This window comes from Cryptomeria japonica, chromosome 9 (genome assembly GCF_030272615.1).
Source record: "Cryptomeria japonica chromosome 9, Sugi_1.0, whole genome shotgun sequence".
Lineage (NCBI taxonomy): Eukaryota > Viridiplantae > Streptophyta > Pinopsida > Cupressales > Cupressaceae > Cryptomeria > Cryptomeria japonica.
In genome coordinates this window covers 544,772,120-544,791,676 of record NC_081413.1, presented here as the reverse complement: position 1 = coordinate 544,791,676, position 19,557 = coordinate 544,772,120, and the positions used below count along the sequence as shown (strand labels likewise).

General features: G+C 34.7%; 1 protein-coding gene across 4 annotated transcripts; it reads right to left on the bottom strand.

Moving 5' to 3' along the window:
* Window positions 1-1,117: 1,117 nt before the first annotated feature.
* LOC131061009 (protein MEI2-like 4) lies at window positions 1,118-18,804 on the bottom strand. Of its 4 annotated transcripts, none has more exons than XM_057994513.2 (15): window positions 18,339-18,803; window positions 14,502-14,924; window positions 14,043-14,088; window positions 10,416-10,778; window positions 9,594-10,042; window positions 9,137-9,295; window positions 7,815-7,931; window positions 7,466-7,614; window positions 4,385-4,476; window positions 3,824-4,264; window positions 2,997-3,699; window positions 2,794-2,878; window positions 2,565-2,633; window positions 2,140-2,319; window positions 1,118-1,998 (listed from the first exon to the last, which is right to left on the bottom strand). In XM_057994513.2, exons 2-15 carry the CDS (start codon window positions 14,643-14,645, stop codon window positions 1,837-1,839), a joined length of 3,159 nt encoding a protein of 1,052 aa, XP_057850496.1. In that variant the 5' UTR covers window positions 14,646-14,924; window positions 18,339-18,803; the 3' UTR covers window positions 1,118-1,836. The 4 variants fall into 4 exon arrangements, with proteins under 4 accessions (XP_057850496.1, XP_057850495.1, XP_057850497.1 ...); XM_057994512.2 differs by having other exon boundaries at window positions 18,546-18,803; XM_057994514.2 differs by lacking the exon at window positions 18,339-18,803 and adding an exon at window positions 17,343-17,451.
* Window positions 18,805-19,557: the final 753 nt, after the last annotated feature.

The following is a 19,557-nucleotide window of genomic DNA, read 5'->3' as shown; positions in this document are numbered from 1 at the left end:
TTGGAAGTTGTGTCAAAATTATGATATTAATTATTGACGCTATTGACTCAAGCTGCTCACTTCTATCATATCGAAAAAAATTGTTACAAGGGCCTTCATACCTTCTATCTTAAATCTTTTATATTCGGACAGAAGCGATTCCATTTATAGATTGTCACCAATTACATGCTTGAGAATCATATCGGTCAATCAGAGACATTAAGCACACACTTTATACTTACAAATAGTGTTGGACGTTATACTTCTCTAATTCTTTTACCCACGGTTTAGGCATTTTAATTCTAATAATCGTTTTTTCTTTCTCAAAATTGTATCATGTTCATTAGCAATATATCTGCCATGTTTCTGTCAATCAGCATATAAACAGTAATCCAAACATAAGAGCACCCAAATTATTATAGTCATAACAAACTCTTTGGCTTAAAGCTTCTCACTACCCAAAATGATAGACAACATATGAATTCTTCAAGGAGAGATTTTTTCCCGTTAATGCCTCACCCCAATTTGGATTGCAATTATACTACATTCAGCATAAAATAAGTATGAGGAATGTACTTCAGTTCCTCCTCTATTGCAACAAGCAGTTGCTACAGTTAACAAACAGAGCACTGCATTCAGCCAAAAAGCAGTACTGGAAACATACAGAAGTTCCTCCTCTATCCAAACAAGCAATTGCCTACAGTCAGCAGGCAATAAGCACTTATCCAAGGACAGATGTAGCAACAATTAAACACCTAGGTTTCCATTTATAATTGTAGTCAGTGAACACCCCCACTGACAATTGCATGATGTTGGCTTGGATGCTTGGCAAGATGACAAATGAGGGTCGATCCACACTGATTTGAAAATTCAAAGAGAAATGCAGAGAGATAAACATGAGAAAGCCATCCATAAAATAGGCAACAAATGATGGCTAATCATGTTGCTCCATAATTGCACTCGATTTTCACAAGGGTATCTATAATATCATGGAACTAGTCCCTTACTAGGACTAGAGCATGTTAGTTAAATGAAAATTAACTAGAATCAATGCTACTCAGACCCCAATGCATAAAATGTTAAAAATAAGTTAATGAACAGTACCCAAAACAAATTAAAACTATGGAACAATTCCGAGTTCAACAAAATAAAAGACAAGTGAAGCATTTAAAGCTTGCCAACACAAACAACTGGGAACAAGGCATGCTCCAATCTCTCCAACAATGAAATATTTTCATGCTGGTCCCATGGAACGTAAACCCAATAACTTCAACAATACAAATGTTACGATAAATGAGCCTGCATAATACAACTCAAAATGTTGCTCTCAGCCAAAATGGGCCAAAATGGGAATTCCAAGCTCAATACATGCTTAGAATGAGCTAAACATTATAGCCTCTCAATGACAACATCCTTCGGAATCAAAATGAACTGTTCAAACTCAGCTCTCCTGTACATTTCATTATGCGCCACAGGCTTAGTCAGCTAAAAGAAAAGCCACGTTATCTTTTAACTGTTAAATAGCCTGGAATACTCTTGCTGGTAAAGCAAATAACTACACTCAAAAAACACTTTTTACAGAGCACCGCAGAAGCAAGTTTGACTATGCACTTAGATAGCGTCAAGAAAGTAAATACTCCAAAAACGACTCTTTTATGTTCCTATAGAACAGAAAAGAAACAAAATGTTTGGGGCTCCACCCAGCAGTCAACACCAAGAACTATTGCTGATAGTGCCACCCCTTCTGACGTAACAGATGTTTGTTCTGCTTAAATAAATGACCAGTCCCATTACTGATTGTGCCACTCCTTGTGTCATCAACTTCAGATGATGGGTACCTGTAACACCACAGACTGATCATTCTCCCTCCTTATCAAAATAACTCTGAGAAGATTCAACTCCATTAGTGCACTCATCACCATTCCCACTATTGGTAGGACTGCCTTGATGACTTCCACAATTGTTTGTTCGATTTTTACCAGGCCTTGTACGTACATTGACTCCAATAGGAAATGGTTCCTATAATGACCAGAATGCAAGGTCAGCAATCATCAAGCCAAAAATCATAAACACACAAAGTAGGCATGATCCTAATCACATCAATGTTGAATTTGTTGTCACTATCAAAATGTTCATTTAGCACTCACATGATAAGCTTACCTGGTCACCTACATTTGGACCATCTGAATGGAAAAGAATAGGGCGACAACGTTTGTCCTCATTCATCAAGCTTGAATTCTGGAAATGTGCTATGAGAGCAGCTTTCCCCTGTATTCGAGCATATGCAAGAGAGGCAACTTTTTCGCTATTGAATTTTTCCCATTTCTTACCATTGAAAGCCTGCAAAATACAAACTATCAGCATCAATACCTACATAATGACTACTTAGTCTCCTTAGCTAAACTTTGCAGATGCCCTTTATCCAGCAACATATGTATGAACTATGAACATCTTTGAAAGCACACTAAACAAATGAGGGAGTGTTCATCTGCATAAAGATCACACTTTACTATGGCATGCAGAACTAGAAAAGAGTTGAAAAAAAAAAAAAAGGTTTATAAGAGAGAGATATAGGAGATTGCTACCTGAAAGAATGGTACAATCTGTGAAGGACTGATCATGTTGATAAATGAGTAGCCAACATTACATTTGTTCTGTAAAATTCCAAGTGCGAGTAATCAGGCACACCCAATGATAACATAAACCACTCATCATCAGCATCTCATACTACTATGAAAAACAAATGGTAAAAGACTAACGACAACAACTGACAGCTTTTAAACCAGACAAAAGAAATTGATCTTAAAGTCTTACCTTGAAGTCAATAGGTAAGTAAATGAAGTCATATGTTCCCCGATGATGTTCATCTATAGCAGCTAACAGCATCTTTGATGTGTATCTGCAGATTAAGTTCTCTCCACTTCTTAGTTTACCCAAAATGAAGATTCTCTAAGAGTTGCTTCCCAAGAACCTATAAAAACTACCTTTAATATTTATGACATTAATATGTAACTTACTTGTTAGGAATGTTCTTGATCATTAGTGTTGTCCTAGTGTCTTCTCCACGCAATATCCGATCAATGTCAAGTTGATATTGTTTCTTATTATCAATTTGATTGGCATTGTTATCAGTTCTACGATTCCTTCCACGATCATTGGCATTTTCTAAGGATCCAGGTATAGACATCAGTGAGCCATTGCTAGGAAATAGGTGACATCTTTGTTGAGAAGGAATTGCTCCCAGGTTTGGTGAAGAAACACCAGGATCTACGACACTGTTGGCACCCATCTGAGACATGAGACTGTGAGCACCAAGTTGTAGAGGATGCAAACCATGTGCACCAGATAATCCAACAGCTCCAAGTGACCCAGGACGGAAAAGAGAAGTATCTTGAGATTCTCCAATATATCCATGCCGTCTGTCTAGTAATGAGAAATCAGTAATAGGAGCCGAACCAACATGGTGATGATGTGAGGGTAACACCGCATTGATTAGATGACCCTGACTACCTGGAAAACCATGTGGTTGTGGCTGTGGTTGTGGCCTTACAGGCAGTCCAGGTGCATATGAAGAAGAAGCTGACCACACAATTGGACTGTGTGGATGGTGATGGTAAGAATTAGAATTCCCCCAAACAAATTGGTGACCAGGTAAAGGACTACTTCCATTTGGGCTTGAATGAGTATTTAGAAAAGAACCATTTGCTGCTACTCCAAAAACTGCCAGCAGATTATCAAACTAATCAAAATCTACAAGAAATGAAGCAAATAAGAAAGCCTCTATTATACCTCAAAATTGTATTTAACAGAATTGAACAAGCCAGTTAATCAATGATGTACTCACCACCATCGCCATGATCAAAAGCCATGTTATTCATATTATTTGAAGCAACTCTGTTCAGATGCCTGCCTTCAATTGTTTCAGGAGGCCTTGATGCCAAGCCTGCTGTCACTGTTGAAACTGAACCAGGGCTGTAAGGAAGACCATTGACAACACCATTGCTGTATTCAGGGAGTGACTGATGATGATACGTTGGCAGTCGATGTATTCCAAGACTAATATGACCCAATGAATGAACAGGTTCTCCTTGTACAGCTTGCCCTGAATGGTTCCCTATAGCTGCAACTCTAATGGGAGAAGACAAACTGTGGGGAATACTTGATGGTACCCCATGTAATGAGTTCTCCATGAACAAATTTAGCGAGACACGATTGTTGGATTGCAATGTCTGCATGGCTCCACTATCAACAGAACAGCTCGACATCCCCCAATGAGGATTTGGCCCTACAGCAATATTGAAAAATAAATATCTAAGTTTGGTGATTCTTCTCACTAATTCAACAAACAATATGGCTATCTGTATATTGCGAAAACTAGTGTCTTTGGAACTAATCAGATAAAAACCTGATGGTGAATTGTTCATGGAGGTAGTCCCCTGCTGCCGTTGTGGAAGGGCTTCTTCTTGCTCCAACTCTTGACACAGTTGCTGCATCAAACTGTTGAGAAAAAAGATACAATTTGTTCAGATTTTAGGGTCATGAAGAAGAACATCTCAAACTCGACAAATGACCTATAGATGACAACAACTTCCAATTGTAAAAACAAAATAGGATTGGAGATGCCTACACATCTAGAGCAATTATGGACAACTAAATTCTCTTTGCAAAAGAAAATTGTATTGATATTGGAAATAGACTATACTAAGGATGGGGAAATCTCTATATATAGTAGGAGGGAAATTTAACCTTAACTATTCATTCCACTAAGTGGGGCCTATTCCAATAAATGCCAGTTGCATTGTCAAATGCAATACTCCAGAGAACCTAATGCCTCAACACAGCATTGCAAAATATGAACTTAAGTCTTTAAACCAAAATAGTTCATTATGTTACATAAAACGATATGATGTTTCTAGGCATGTAACATTTATGAGAATTGTTCTCACAGAAATCTAAAATGGAGATAATTCATAGATTTATTTTGGATTTAGACAGTGGTTTCCTATGGAGCATATAGGAGCACATCGCTTCAAAGAATTACTTTAGAAGTCCGCATAGCCTCATTGTGTTGATCTTCTCAGAAAGGAGAAGAGCTGATGGATCAAATGCAGATTTATAAGGTTCTATGGCTCTAATACTTATTCTTCTACTCCTTTTCTTTCACGATTTTGTATGGCCTAAGAGTTGGTCTGTTATTTAATTCTAGTTTTTTGAAAGTAAAATACTAGGTGGTTGGAGTTATCCTTGTAAGCATAAAAATGTATCTCTCTACCTTATGAAATTAAAGGATACGGTTCCTAGGATGCATGTTTAGTGGCAGGAGATTCCTGGCAACAATCTGATTTTAATTTTGGCATTAGCTGCATGGATCCTAGTGATACCACTTGGGAGTTTCCAAGCTTAAACATTGTAAGTTTGTTGCTTTTGGTTGGTAAGATCTTAGTTCTTGAGATAAAAGCTCCTGAAATAGTTTATGTATCAAGTGCCAACTAAATTTTGAGGATCGGTTCCTCTTAACTTTGCAAACTACCATTTTGTTTGGTAAAGTTGGTTATATTCTTGTTTCTTATTTGACATCCCCTCATGAAGAAACTTCTACAATTGGTGTATTTTGCCTATTTTTCTTTTTCTTTTTTTGGTTATTTGTTTTTCTTTCAATTCTCCTCCTTGTTGAATGGAATCTACATATTCTCCATATGGCCATCATTGTTAAAGTCTCACTTTGTGGATTGAGGTGTCATTTGGAATTTACCATTTTGAAAGCTAAGGATATCACATTGGCTGAATGTTTATAAAAAATTGGGAATCAAAAATTCTTGAATATAAGGCTGTAGATCTTCTTCATCAATCAGTATTTGATACCTTCAGAAACTTCCCAACTAAATTAATATTGTAATGTTAAATTCTTGACAGTTGTCAGTTCACATTGTGCTCACCATCATCTAAGGCTTCTAAAGTGTGATTAGGAAGAGCCTTCTGTAGCACCCTTAAGTTATGTATAGGCATTTACTAATCTTGCCTCTAGTATATACAATATTATACAAAGAGGTGTTTCCCCAAGGTGTACAATTACTGTTGAAATTTTATTCTTTTCACAAAATAGAAAGTTGTTTCTCTGTTCTTCAACCAAATTGAGTCAAACTTGATAAGACTGCTTGTGAATTTTCTTTTTTAATCTTCTATGTTGATGGAGAGGTGGAAGGATTACAATGTCTTTGAGCCTATCTCCTTACATATTTTGCTAATTTTTTCATGATCTTGTCCATTTGTTAAGGCTTAGTCCATTTGAATGGTTTGCATCAAAATTTTAATGAAGAGTACAACTCGTAATAATACGTCTTCTAGCATAGATTATCATTATTGTTTGCAGTGTACTTAAAATTTTTAAATACTTAACTAGCTTTGATACTGTTATATAATTATCTGCATCCTTCTATATGTAAAAACAAAATATGAAAATAGTTGCATTCAGTAAGTAATAACAGAGGAAATTTTAATCCAGTTTCAATTTTTACATGGCATCTTCACAGGTCCAATCAGAGCATATGTCACATTCAGATGATAGACTAGCATGTTCGATTCAGGGAAAAGCCAGTGAACAACTAATATAAGGAATGGCAGTAGACGGGCAGAGTAGTATTCATACAAGGACTCCAAAAAGTTCACATGTCAAATTCTGCGCTTCTAAATGGAAAGGTAAATTTACTGCGTGTTCACTTCTCCAGGAATAAGACAACTCAAAGATGCATGCCCTGTTTCCCTGGACAACTAATATAGTTCTACACAGTAAAAGTGTGTCAAGGGTCTTTAGCTTTAAGTAGAAAAGAAATATCATGGTTTATGCAGCCTGAAAGTTGCAAGGAAGCAAGCTTGTATTCCAAAGCAAAAGTTTTCATAAAAACATATGTTTATAACAAGGCCTGCAAATAGAAACCAATATATTATAATGCCCATATAGCTCTTGATATTTAGTATTTTTTAAGAGAGTTGATATTTGTCATATTTGTCACTCTTTCTTTAGCATTATAGAAGCTGATTCTCTGAATAAAAACAAGACACCCCTTAACATCCCCATCATATCTGAGACATAAAAAGCATTTCTATAATGTGTTGATGTTAGCCTTTGTATAAGTTATATTCCAGAGACAGAATGCATCTCATTCAAGCGTTTGTGCTTTTATTTCAAACTTCAACCTGTTAAAGGAATTAACAGAGAAGATCTAAATATAGAAAAAGAAAAGCCTTTTTGTCCAGAATCACCTAAGTGAGACTTACTTCCCAAAAACAATATTCAGGGTCCATCACTGTCTGTGGCCATTGTTTGATAATATCATAATTAGACATCACACCAAAAACAATTTGAAAGTGGAAAATTTCTGGCATAAAATCAGAAAGGGAATCCTTGTAGATTATAATACAAAAAGAAAAGAACAGAGAAAAAAAACAGTTTCTTTGTAAGAAGTGATAATTGCTCTGATAATACTACCGTCTAGCACCACCAGGACGACTTGGTTCTAGCTTTATTCGCTTGCCAGCAATATCACTCCTATTCAAAGCACGTAAGGCTGCTTCTGCTGACCTAACATCATAGAACTCGATAAATTTATGGTGACGCTTGTGTGGAGTTTCTCGAATCTGTTGAAAGCACCTCCAAATTAGTCAGTAAAGAAACATGAAGCTTTTGTATCTTATCATTACTGACAATCCACCAACAAATATATATTCGTCTCCTACCATAATTTTAGTTAGTAAAGGAATGCATGTTATGAAATTAGAAATAATTGTCAGAAATCTGGTGATTGACAGTTCTGATCTGAACATCTTGGCTACCTCACCTCTTTGACTTCACCATAGACACCAAATATTTGTCGGAGATCATCATTCGAAACGGAAGGATCAAGGTTGAAAACCACAAGTGTACCTTGGTTTATATCTTTGTCTGAAGGGTTATCCTGTTAAAAATTGTAACAGAAATCCAGTCAAACAGAGCTACTATAAGTAAAGATAATTACTCTGAAATTTTCTCAGAAGATACAATGCATGAATATTCTCACATCTATCAAACCTGTCAAGGCAAACAAAATAGGAACGCTCCATAATATGATTCCTTAAAAAAGAATGAAGATGAATCTTGAAAAGTGTATTATTATTCCCAGCAACTGTAACACACTACTATTTGTTGAAAAGTCTAATTGAGCCATCTAAACAGAACCGGAAATTCAATGAAACTGATCTCTGAAATCCTGAAACAAATATATATTTTAAGTTCCTTCTCTCATATTCTTTGGTTTTACTGTCAAAAAGCCTTTTTTCGTTAGGCCAGTTATATTAATGTGGCAAGTTGCATCTAAGCGATATATAGAGGGAGAAAACTGAGACTACATGCAATGAATATAAATACAAAGCATGTGGACTATATAGAAGACAAACAATTAAGTGCTTGAGAATGAAAAAACAGCTTGTAAACTATAGTACATAACACATGTTAAGCAAAACAAATAGAGAAAAAGGGAATAGATCAATTTTGCATTTCTCACCCACTCATACAAAGGCAGTAATCTGAAACACAATGTGAAGAATCAACAAAACAAATAAGCACATGGGCAGAAGAAAATAGAGAGCCAATGAACAGTCTTAAACGATAAAAAATGACAGGTCACACATAACAAACATTAATGCTATTTTAATTTTCCTTTCTACGATTCTTTGGTTCTACTATCAAAAAGCCTTATTTCATCAAGCCAGTTGAATTGATATAGCATGTTCCACTTAAGCAACCATATATCTAGAGGTAGATTAAGACTAAATGCAATGAATTCAATTTGAAGCACTCGAACTACATAAAGGAGACAATCTAGATCTTGAGAAAGGAAAAACGGATTGTCCAAACTCCAGGGTAATCTATAATACATGACATAACTAGTACAAAACCATCATAGAAAAATGCAATACATCAAACTTAAATTTCTCACCCACCCATACAATGGTGGCAATCTAAAACAAAATGTGATGAATCAACCAAAAAGAAAATACATTGGCAGGAGAAAGTAGATAACCAAAAAACAATATTTGACAATAGAAAAGACCAGGTCACACAAAACAAACAATAATTGATAATCCAAAACACACACAGGAAAGTAGGATACATCTCTCATACCTTAGGGATTGAAAAGTGTATGTCTAATTTCCTTCGCCTCAAAGGTTTGTTCTGTAGTGCTCTCATTGCACTGCGTGCTGACCTTATGTCATAATAGGATATCATCACAAATCCACGGTGTTTGCAAGCAGTATAAAGTGTGCGTATGGCTCCATATTGCTAAAGAAGATACAAGCAAACAAATACATTTAGACGAAAAAACTAAAATGAATCATTTCAGCACGTATCACATTTTTCATAATAATGGGACACCATAAGACCTATTATTAGCAGCTTATTAAACAAATTGTGAACAGCAGTAAAGCATAAAATAAGTGTGCACATAAGCATCCAAACTATTCAAGTCTAAAAAAAACAGTTTTCTACTCCACTATCCAAAGATGAACACTACCAACTGAGAATTATGATTCTTCAGAAGCAATTCAACCAACTCATGGTACCAATAACAGATATGTACCTCAAAAAGGTCCCGCAGTTCACTATCCTCCACATTGCTGTTAATATTTCTTACAAAAAGAGTTCTTGAAGGGTGTTCCCCATAAGGATGCTCCCCAACAGCAGAACCATTTGATCCTCCTTGCTGAGAAGAGGAGACCCCAACAAATGCATCTGGATTTTTATTATTTGAATAGCCAGTGGAGCTATCAAGCATGTCTGCTTCTAGCTCCATGCCACCCACACTGCTAAACAAATCAAAATCTTCAATTTCCTCTCCATTGTTAGGCTGGGAAATGTAATCAACCTCATCAACAACACCAGACAATAATTCGTCATCATCAGGAAGTAGGTTCCCTATGGTATGTGACTCCAACTCCTCAAGTGATTCAAAGAGCTCATCCTCATCCAATTGAGTTAGAGAAGTATCAACAAAATGATCAGGTACAGAATTGTGAAATGATAACTTCACTGCAGCAAAATCAAATTTACAGTAAATCAATTGCAAAAATTTAGGAATTGTCTTGATTAGCAAAGCAAAGCCAATAACATAAAATGCACAAATTAAAAAAATCCATGAAAGCTGTGATTGTAGAGATATTAATCTCAAGGTCACAGAAAGGAGATTCATTATATTAGAAGCTGTGTGAATATTATTTAATTGCAACATGGTAGTGACATTTTTCTAAAGGCCCTATTTCAGAATTTTCCAACTCTTGAATGGAGACATAGTCCGTTGTAATCTACTAACTCTAAAAGGACTTTGAAAAATGCATGATTATACCTAAAATTAGAAACTGAGAAAAGTGCTGGATATACTAATTCAATAAAAAAATCTACTTACATTTTTTATCAAACATGTCAGAAAATGAGCTTGAAAACTGGCTCTTTCCGCCATTAATCTTGTTAGAATCTAATTTGTCAACATTCTCCTCTATTAGAGATGCAAACTGCATATAGGTCTTTCCTCCTGTTCCTAATGCCCTGTCAGAATTGCTCCAAGTAACAGGAGACAAGCCTGCTTTTTGGTAAGGCCCACTAAACCTTGAATCAAAAGCAACCTTTGCTCTTGAAGGTTCCCAAAAACAATCTATAGGAGTTGCCTTTGTCTGAAAAGCATTCATTTGTTTCCCAAACTTATCTAGAGATGATGATATATTTGGCCTGCTACCCGCCTCCACCATCATTGCTGGATGAGAATCTAGCCCTGAAAAAGGAAATAGAACAATTTATTATGTATCCATGTGAATCTCCAAGGTAACACAAATATTTCTTACAAGTGCAGGACTGCCACTTCATGCCTCCTGCTAAAATGAAACAAGTAATTTGATACATTGTTGATGTAACAGGTTTCAAGAAAAAATCAGAATTTTGTTCTCATTCTTTTAAAATTATTAATAATCTTTAGTTATCTAAAGTTTATCCTGCTGCTCCATAAACACCAATAGTGTTTGAACTATGGATCAAAGAAAAAAACCTATCAGTTAGAAAGAAACAACAGTAATTCCATTCGAACTTTGGTATTTCTTTGAGGCAAAAAACAGTAAAAAGTATGACATATAGAATGAACGAATTGGCTTGGCAGTATCTGCCTAAAGTCTAACAGCAAAACCAACATGCAATAATTATGCGTTCAGCCCTTAACTGCTAAAATCAGCACCATCAAACCTTGAAACCAGCCAAACCTACTTTTTGGACAACTAATGAAAGAGCAGAAACTTCAGGGTTTAGCAACCTAAACCACAGCAGAGGTCCATAAAATTCCCTAGGGCCTAGGATAAGCTGTATTGTTAAACCAAACAAAACAACACAGAATGAAACCAAATGCACAAGCCACTAAACTCATAAAAGAGGAGAGGTCAGCCATTTCCATAGCAAACAAATTGACCCCAACCAAACCTGCCATAGATAGCTGGGAGAGCAAAGAGGTGGTCAAGGGACATGTTTCTTCAGCCTTTATCACTCTCTTCAACCAGCTAGTAGGAGCAGGACAATAGAAAAACATCCATGCCCTAAATTTAATTCAAAAATAAACCAAACACATGCATATTTCTAAACTCCCTTCATCTAATTGTTGCCACCAGAGAAAAAACCTATCCAGTTTATCTAACCTTTATAAGAACTCTACAGGCAGTCTCGCTATTTTCAAGAGATATTTTTTATCAAACATGTGAAGACATCGTGAGACATCTGCAGCCCCAGGATGCAGGATTTTTCTGGAAAGCACCCCACACCACAGACAATTGCTCAGTACTTCAGCTCCTATCTTGACATTGAAACAGTTAGGAAGATTATGGTAGTTGATCCATTCCACATGGCAGTGGCATGGGGAACAGTAGAATACAGGACCAAGCCAACTTGGATAGACATGGGAAAGGTAATGCAGATGCACCCCAGAGCAAGCCACCCATACGTGTCTTTGAGATGGGGCAGATTGCTGAGACAGGAGCGAACCAAGAGCCAGAATACAATCTCCTATGAAACAATGGTTATCTTTAGCTGATACAGAAACCTTCTAATCAGCAGATATAGGATCCATATTTCCTGTTAGCAGCAGATTGCAGGGCTCAAATTAAGATTACAGTGCAAAAATTAAGATTGTAGATAGAAATTTCTACAGTCTTTTCAGAATTCAGACATATTGTTATGCATATTGGAAAAAATTATGATTTGGGTTGAACAGTATACTACTTGGCAATAAAGACAGAAAAGTTAAACAGCTAATGAAGCTAATTTACCTACACAGAGAAAATAGAGCACATTCATACTCCTAATCTATCCGGCTTGAAGTCAACAAGTTTATTCCTGATAAGTTTGAAGCTGTGATCTCTATTCTATGTGTGTTACTTTGCAGTCCTCTGGCATTTAAATTTAATAGGAATTACAGCCTACCAGCCCAGTACCAACGATATAAAGTAACACTGTAAGGCCACTTTGTTTCCCAAAACTTGGTTCCTTTGATCTTAGTTTCCTTATTATTGCAAAGTCACGTTAGACCTTTATCAATTATTTATTTTGATTCTATTACATAACCAATATCTGAGACTGGTTAGTCACTTTTTTCAGGCATTAATTTCACACAGGAAGCATTCAGTTTTAAACTCTCCAATTGCCAGAAATATGATCCTTATGCAGGATACAAACTTGTTTACTTTTTCTCTCCAATTAGATGTGGTTTCATAATCTCAGAATATAAAAAAATCTGAGAACACACAAGTTCTTTTTTCTCCAGAGAAGAGACTGTCAATATTATCCAGGCATTTTATTGATTTTCATATCTAAATATTAAGAGTATGAGCTTTCATAAGTCTATATCTAAAATGTGAATAGCACCCCACAACATGTCCATAAAGCGATATAAGTAAAATTGATTAAAAATAATATGCACATCAAGAACAACATATCAAAAAAAGAGCTAACAACACTAGTGAGGAACTCCAGACACCGGTAGTAAAAGAGATGTTCAAAAGATAGTTTGCAATAACTAGACATACATAAACGAAGATGTTGGGATTGGAATTTGTGCATACAAGCTTCATTATCATTATGAGAATCACATTGTCTAAGCATATCATTCACAGACTTTCTCCATATATATTAGCTATGCTAAACAAACTTACAAAGGCAATACCAATGAAAGCTCAGAATATTAAATTGAAAAGGAAGGTGCAATTGTAAGAATCTAGCAGTTTCCAGACAAATGTTTCTTCATTTTGAGTGAGAATGTCAAAACCTGCTCCTAAATGATAGCCCCAACCATGTCACACCTTAGAATGGTCTAGATCTAGAAGCCTTTCCTTCTGTTTGTTAAGTATCTTCGATTCTATTTAATAATTTTTCTCTCACAAATCCATCTTATAAAGAATATCTTCTTCTATATTCCAATTTCCTTGCTCATTTGAAAAAGATTTCTCAATTAATGTGTAAGCTTTATAAAGATGGGTGGAAATGCTAGAAACCTACCCAGCTCTAATTCATTCGAATTTCATCACAACTTTCACATCTAAATAAGGTTGGCTTGAAGGATTTTCAATATCTATTTCAAATGATGCATGCGCTACATGGTTAGATCTCAAGCATCATTCACCAAACTATTCTACTAGCTAAACTATACTTCTAGAACAGATATCACTAGAATCTGACTTGATATTAGAGGCCATTGAAAATAAGAAAAGAATATCCTTAATTTAGATTTTCAAGACACGTTATTTGAGATAAGCAAAGCAAAGTCAAGAAAGTCATGATTTCAACCATTGATTCTGAAGACAGCAATACATATATACTGTAAAATCTACAGCTAACCTTTGGCAGTTCAAAAGATGAGAAAATAAACCTTTACAACTAAGTTAAGCGATCCATTCCATCATGAATTAGGATGGCTTAAGCAGATAGGAAAATAATGACAACTAAGTTAAAAAGTTAAAAAACCAACATCAAAAGAAGAATTAAAATAAAAATTACTTGAACTTACCATGGCCATTGGAAACAGCTTCCTTCTTCCAAAAGCCAACTTTTCTCTGCAAAAACAACATGACCAGACTTAGACCAAATCACCAAGTAAAATGATAACTAAGCATAAAAAAGATGACAAAAATCATTGCATCCAACATACAATCATACAGCCATGGCCTTAATAGAAGAGAACAAAATCAAGTGACTGAAATTGTGAGAGAAATGTTAAAGGCCTAAAATGTAGCACAAGGGGAAATCTAAGGGGAAAATCACATGCATTTTGAAATAACATCATTTGTCTATTTCTAACATCTTCCAATTCAGTAGAAATATCAAAAACTCTTAAAAATCATGCAATGACATATGATGCAGCTCCAGTGAGGTATTTGTTACTGCTACCCATACACGACGTAATTTCCTAGCAATCATAATGATTATATTTACACAATGCTTGTAATCAAGTCAACAGAGTACATACCTCTGCAGGAAAACAAACTTCTTCCGAAAAGAACGATGATGAGATTGAGGACGCATAAATTGGAGGAGACCTCTTCTGTTCCATCATCTCCTTTGCAGCTGAACTCTTCATTAAAACACTAATGCATCCATCTTCAAAAGGCATTCCGTGAATCTAAGTATAATCTACCTTTGGTAGCAAGGATGATTACTACCTCAGAATTTCCTATCTCATACTCCACATTTGTAATTAAATGCGGGTGAAGTTTAGTAGCCGAGTTAGAAATATTTTCAGTTTGTTCTTATACTGTCCATACTTGTGCAATCCAACCAGCCAATACATCATCCATACAGTAAACCAAAGCCTTCTCTATGCGCACTAGATTCCTCTGTGCTCTCTAATGTCTTCATTGTGAACATAAGAGCTAAATCTCTTTGAGCCTACCTGTTTTTCAAGTTCAGCAATAACAAAGTCAGACCTGTACAGCCCTTCATAACCATACAGATCATCTTACACAAGAATCTCTAAGAAAATACAGGCCAGAGATGTTTACAATTACAATCCGTCATGAAATTGTATTAAAAAACGAGAGAAACACAAACGTGAATTAATCTAGCAATATCAACCATCTTGGGAAAAATTCAAAAAGCAACTTGATCATAATCTATTGGATTAAAAATGTTTTTTTTATCAAACAATGTTTACATGCAGAACAGTTGATTCAGAGTACAGATTACTAGCAGACAAAAATAAAGGCTGGAAGAATTTTGTTGCATCATGGAAACAGACGTGTCACAGCAAAAAAATTCTTAACAAACAAATTTAGCGATTGATAGAAATATCCATGAGTGAAATGGAGGCAATCTATGAATCATACCTCTAGATCTAACAAACTTATAAGCAATCTACCGTATCAAAATATTAGGACATTCCTTATCCTCCAAGAAAATAATCTTCGAGTTTCCAATGAACATTAGACTATTATAATTGGGTCAGAAAAATATGTCATAGAGAGATAGGTTTCCTGTAAAAGAGCAAGCTGGGCTACTTACAGCATTAATATAATTATATATGGACTGCAAATTCTCGAGTAAAATATTTTGTAACTTACTGCACCACACAGGCCTAACAATGTCTCCCAAGGTCATAAATTAAACATTCTATCCCATTCAATTCTATGACTTGCAAAGAGTTATTTGCAATTGTTCAAAACAAGTTAGAAATTAGTAGCACTAAAATTCTGTACCCTAAAGTGAATAAGATGAATATTTTTCATGTAAACATATCAAATACATCCAATCTACTGACATTTTCATAGAGAAAATGATGTACTTAACACATGTTATTCAATAAACAAGCAAGAAATGTGGTGTAGTTGTAAACTAGCCCTACAACTCCAACAAGTATCACATAAGCACAGACAAGATATTATGCATTAAGAATACTTACAATCCCTCACAAATAAACAAGCAATTTCAACATGAATAAATACTTACAATCCCTCACAAATAAACAGGCAATTTCAACATGAATAAATACTTCCAATCCCTCACAAATAAACAAGCAATTTCAACATGAGTACTGAGAAAGTCACAGGCAATCAAAATCTGCAAAAAAATTTAGAATGCTGATGAACAGTTAGGCAGGAGTCAAATTTGGTCTGACAGAAAAATGCAAATCAATATAATTTACTAATTCTAGTGAATAGAATTTAAACACAAGTCACTAGGATCTGCCAGATAGCTTGGCATGCAGTTCATAAAAAACATGAATCATCAGACTTTCTTCTGATTCAATTTTACATATCCTGTAGAAAAAAATACATCAAAAAGGTTTACGTGAAGAAGAAACAAAACAGGCCAAGTCTGACAAAACTGAGCTCAATTTAAGATTTTTACATATATCAACCAGAATTAAATGAAAAGCTAATGTAATAAATCAATCACAAGCACAAAAATAAAACAATACTGCTTTGTTCTCGTAAGTTTAAAAATAAATAAATGTCTAAAGAAAAATGACGATAAAATCTGTATCATGCATGAGCAAACTAAAGCTAAATCTCCCGACTCTCAAAAACTAAAATTGAAGTCAAAATGACAACAATAGCCACCATCACAAGAAAAAAACCTGGGAAAAACATGAAGTTCAAACAAATTGAATACCGGAAAAAACTGAAGCTGGATACTTCAGAAAGTGAAAAAAATGCCCAAAATTACAATGAACTTGTCCATTAATTTGTGAAAGAACAATTGCAGGAAAAAATAGAATGTTATTGCAAGGCGCTACACACAGTTAGCTTTTGTCCAAGGTCAAATACACAAATCTGCAAAAGAATATGACGAAAAATATCCAAACAAAGCAAGAAATTGACACTAACAGTTTCTGACTAAAAAACAAAATTAAAATAAAAAGCTACCAAATGCATGAAGGAACTAAAGCTAAAATTTCTGAATGTCAGAAAATGAAACTAAAAATGACAACATACACAAATCAGAGAAATAAGTTAAAATTAAAATTCCAAAGGTGAAAAGAAAGAAATTAAAACTGAAGTAGCAACAAAATCTAGTTAAGTGTTAAAAAAATTGAAGCTAAAACTCCTGAATGACCATTAAAAATAAAATTGACGATAATCAATGAATGAATGAATGAAGCCAAAAACATCTTAACGTGATATCAGGCAAAAACTATAATGAACTTGGTTGGCATCTAAAATTCGACAAGGGAACTAAAGAAGTAGAAAAACAACCAAAAATATTACTCCTAGAAACAAACGATCATTCTTTTCATCCAAAGAGAAAACCTCAAATAAGCATTGCAGAAAATAAAAAACAAAAAATTCAAAGGAGCAGAACTTCTGAATACCTGAAAAAGCTGAAAATGGCTATTAAAGCAACAGAATACAGGAGAAAATTGAAGCTAACACTTCTGAGGGTTCAAATATGATGAATCCGAAAAGAGGAAGAAGCTTCAGGAAACTGATGACAGAATTAATGACTGTAAAAGACAATTAAAACCAGAATTAGGAAATCCATGGAATGTAGGAGGAAATTGATGCTAAAAACATCTCTATAGCCGTAAAATAAAGTTCTGTGAACAACATTTTACTGAACCTGGAATCCGAAATTCTACCCTTTAAAAAAAGAAAGCTAAAAAGAAAAAAGGAAAAAACTACTGCAAGGTATAGGCTATCATAACCTGAATCAAAAATCAAAACCACGACTTAATGACAAAAAAATTAGTGTTGTATAAGAAATGGAAAAGGTGTTTCACGCAAAAACTTCTGAATGTCAATACAAGAAATCTGAAAATAGCAACAAATTTTCTGAACACGAGCCTAAATCGAATCTTAAACTTTTTAATATCAAAAAAAGGCTTTGACAACAAAATCTACATAAGCAATTTGAAGATAAAACATCTGAATGTCAAAAATATAAAACAAAATTACAAGAAAGTGCACTATTACAAAAAAATATGAAGCTAAAACTTCCAAATGTCATCCATATATAAAACAAACGGCAACAAAGCCTATGGAATACATGAAGAAATCAAATATAAAATTTAGAATGTCGAAAACTAAAAATGGCACAAAAAACAACGTACACAGAAAGAAATTAAAGCTTCGAACTTCTAAATGTAGCGATGCAGAAACTAAAATTAAAAGACAAAACGAAAAATGGCAACAGAACCCGTGGAAGATAGAAAGAAATTGAAGCTAAAAAAACATCTGAACGTCCATTATAATAAAAATCACCAGAGTAAAATTGCCTAAGCGTTAGCAAATGAAATTTGACATGAAAAAAAAAATGAAGCAAAAAAATAGACGAGAAAAAAAATCCTGCCAAGGACTGGCGATCGTACCTTTCTTCAAAACACTTGGAAACACACAGATCGGGGCCAAAAACAGAGCAACAAAAGCAAAGAGCACAAATTGAAGCCTTGCATAGCTTTCAGAGCTTTATACAATGCGATCCATTTCAGTTCAAAATAAAATGAAGAGAATTGTATAATGAATGGATTACGGCACAAGCCATGGGAAGAAAAGAAAGGATCTTGGAACACGTGCACCTCCAGTTTCCAAGCGCAGAGACAAAACTCGAACTCCAGAACTCCATGAATAGAAAAATATCTTCTTTCTCCGCGCCCCGCACAAATCCATTGCTACATGATTGCTTGTGCTTACTTGTTCATGCTCTTAACGTGATGGATTAAAAAATAACGGTGCGGGGAATCGAACCGTGGTGGCGCCAAACCCTCCCTTGCAGTGCAAAGCAAGGGTTTGATTGAGTGGATAAATGACGCCCGAAAGTGAAGAGAGAGAATGTTTCCCACATTTTTACCCCCTGCTGGTTAAAAGGCGGGGTCAAAAACAAAGGGAATTTTATTTTTATTTTTATTTTTTTGGGCCTGTTTTGGACTTTTACGCGACAGGTGAGGAAAATATTTTTTCGAGCGTCAGGACAAAACCTCCGAATTTGTTTCCATTTCTTATTCAGTAAATAAATTTATTATCGTACCAGAAGATTTTAAACAAGAAAATACCTGTCAATTAACGATTATTAAATTCGTGCCAACTCCAAAACACGAGTATCGGGATAAACTTAAAAGTTGAAGGCCAATGCAAAATTTATATTTTCTTATTTTATTAGAATTAATTAAAATAAGTCAAGTGACCTTGGGTGCCCTATAGCATCACCATTTTTTATATATTGTTTGTTGAAGATAGAGTGAAATTTTGTATTAATTTATTGTTATTATATTTGATAGTGTTATAATTGAAAAATAAAAGGAAAAAAGATTATGTCGTTATGTTAATCTTTTAAATAAATTTTTTTTCTGAGTTTTGTTCTTTTCAAAAATACAAATGTGATGTTTTCACAGTTCATAATAGTTTGTTTCAATCTTTTTTTGGATTCAATTGTGATGAGTTGTTTTTATATAAACGATTTAGATCCACGCTATCTTGTTTTCTTGTTTATTGTTTGCAAACAACCTCTTCTCTTTCTTTAATTTAAAATCTGAAAAAAATATTTAATATTAAGTATGATTTGTATTGTGTTTAGATTTTAAATTAAAGAAT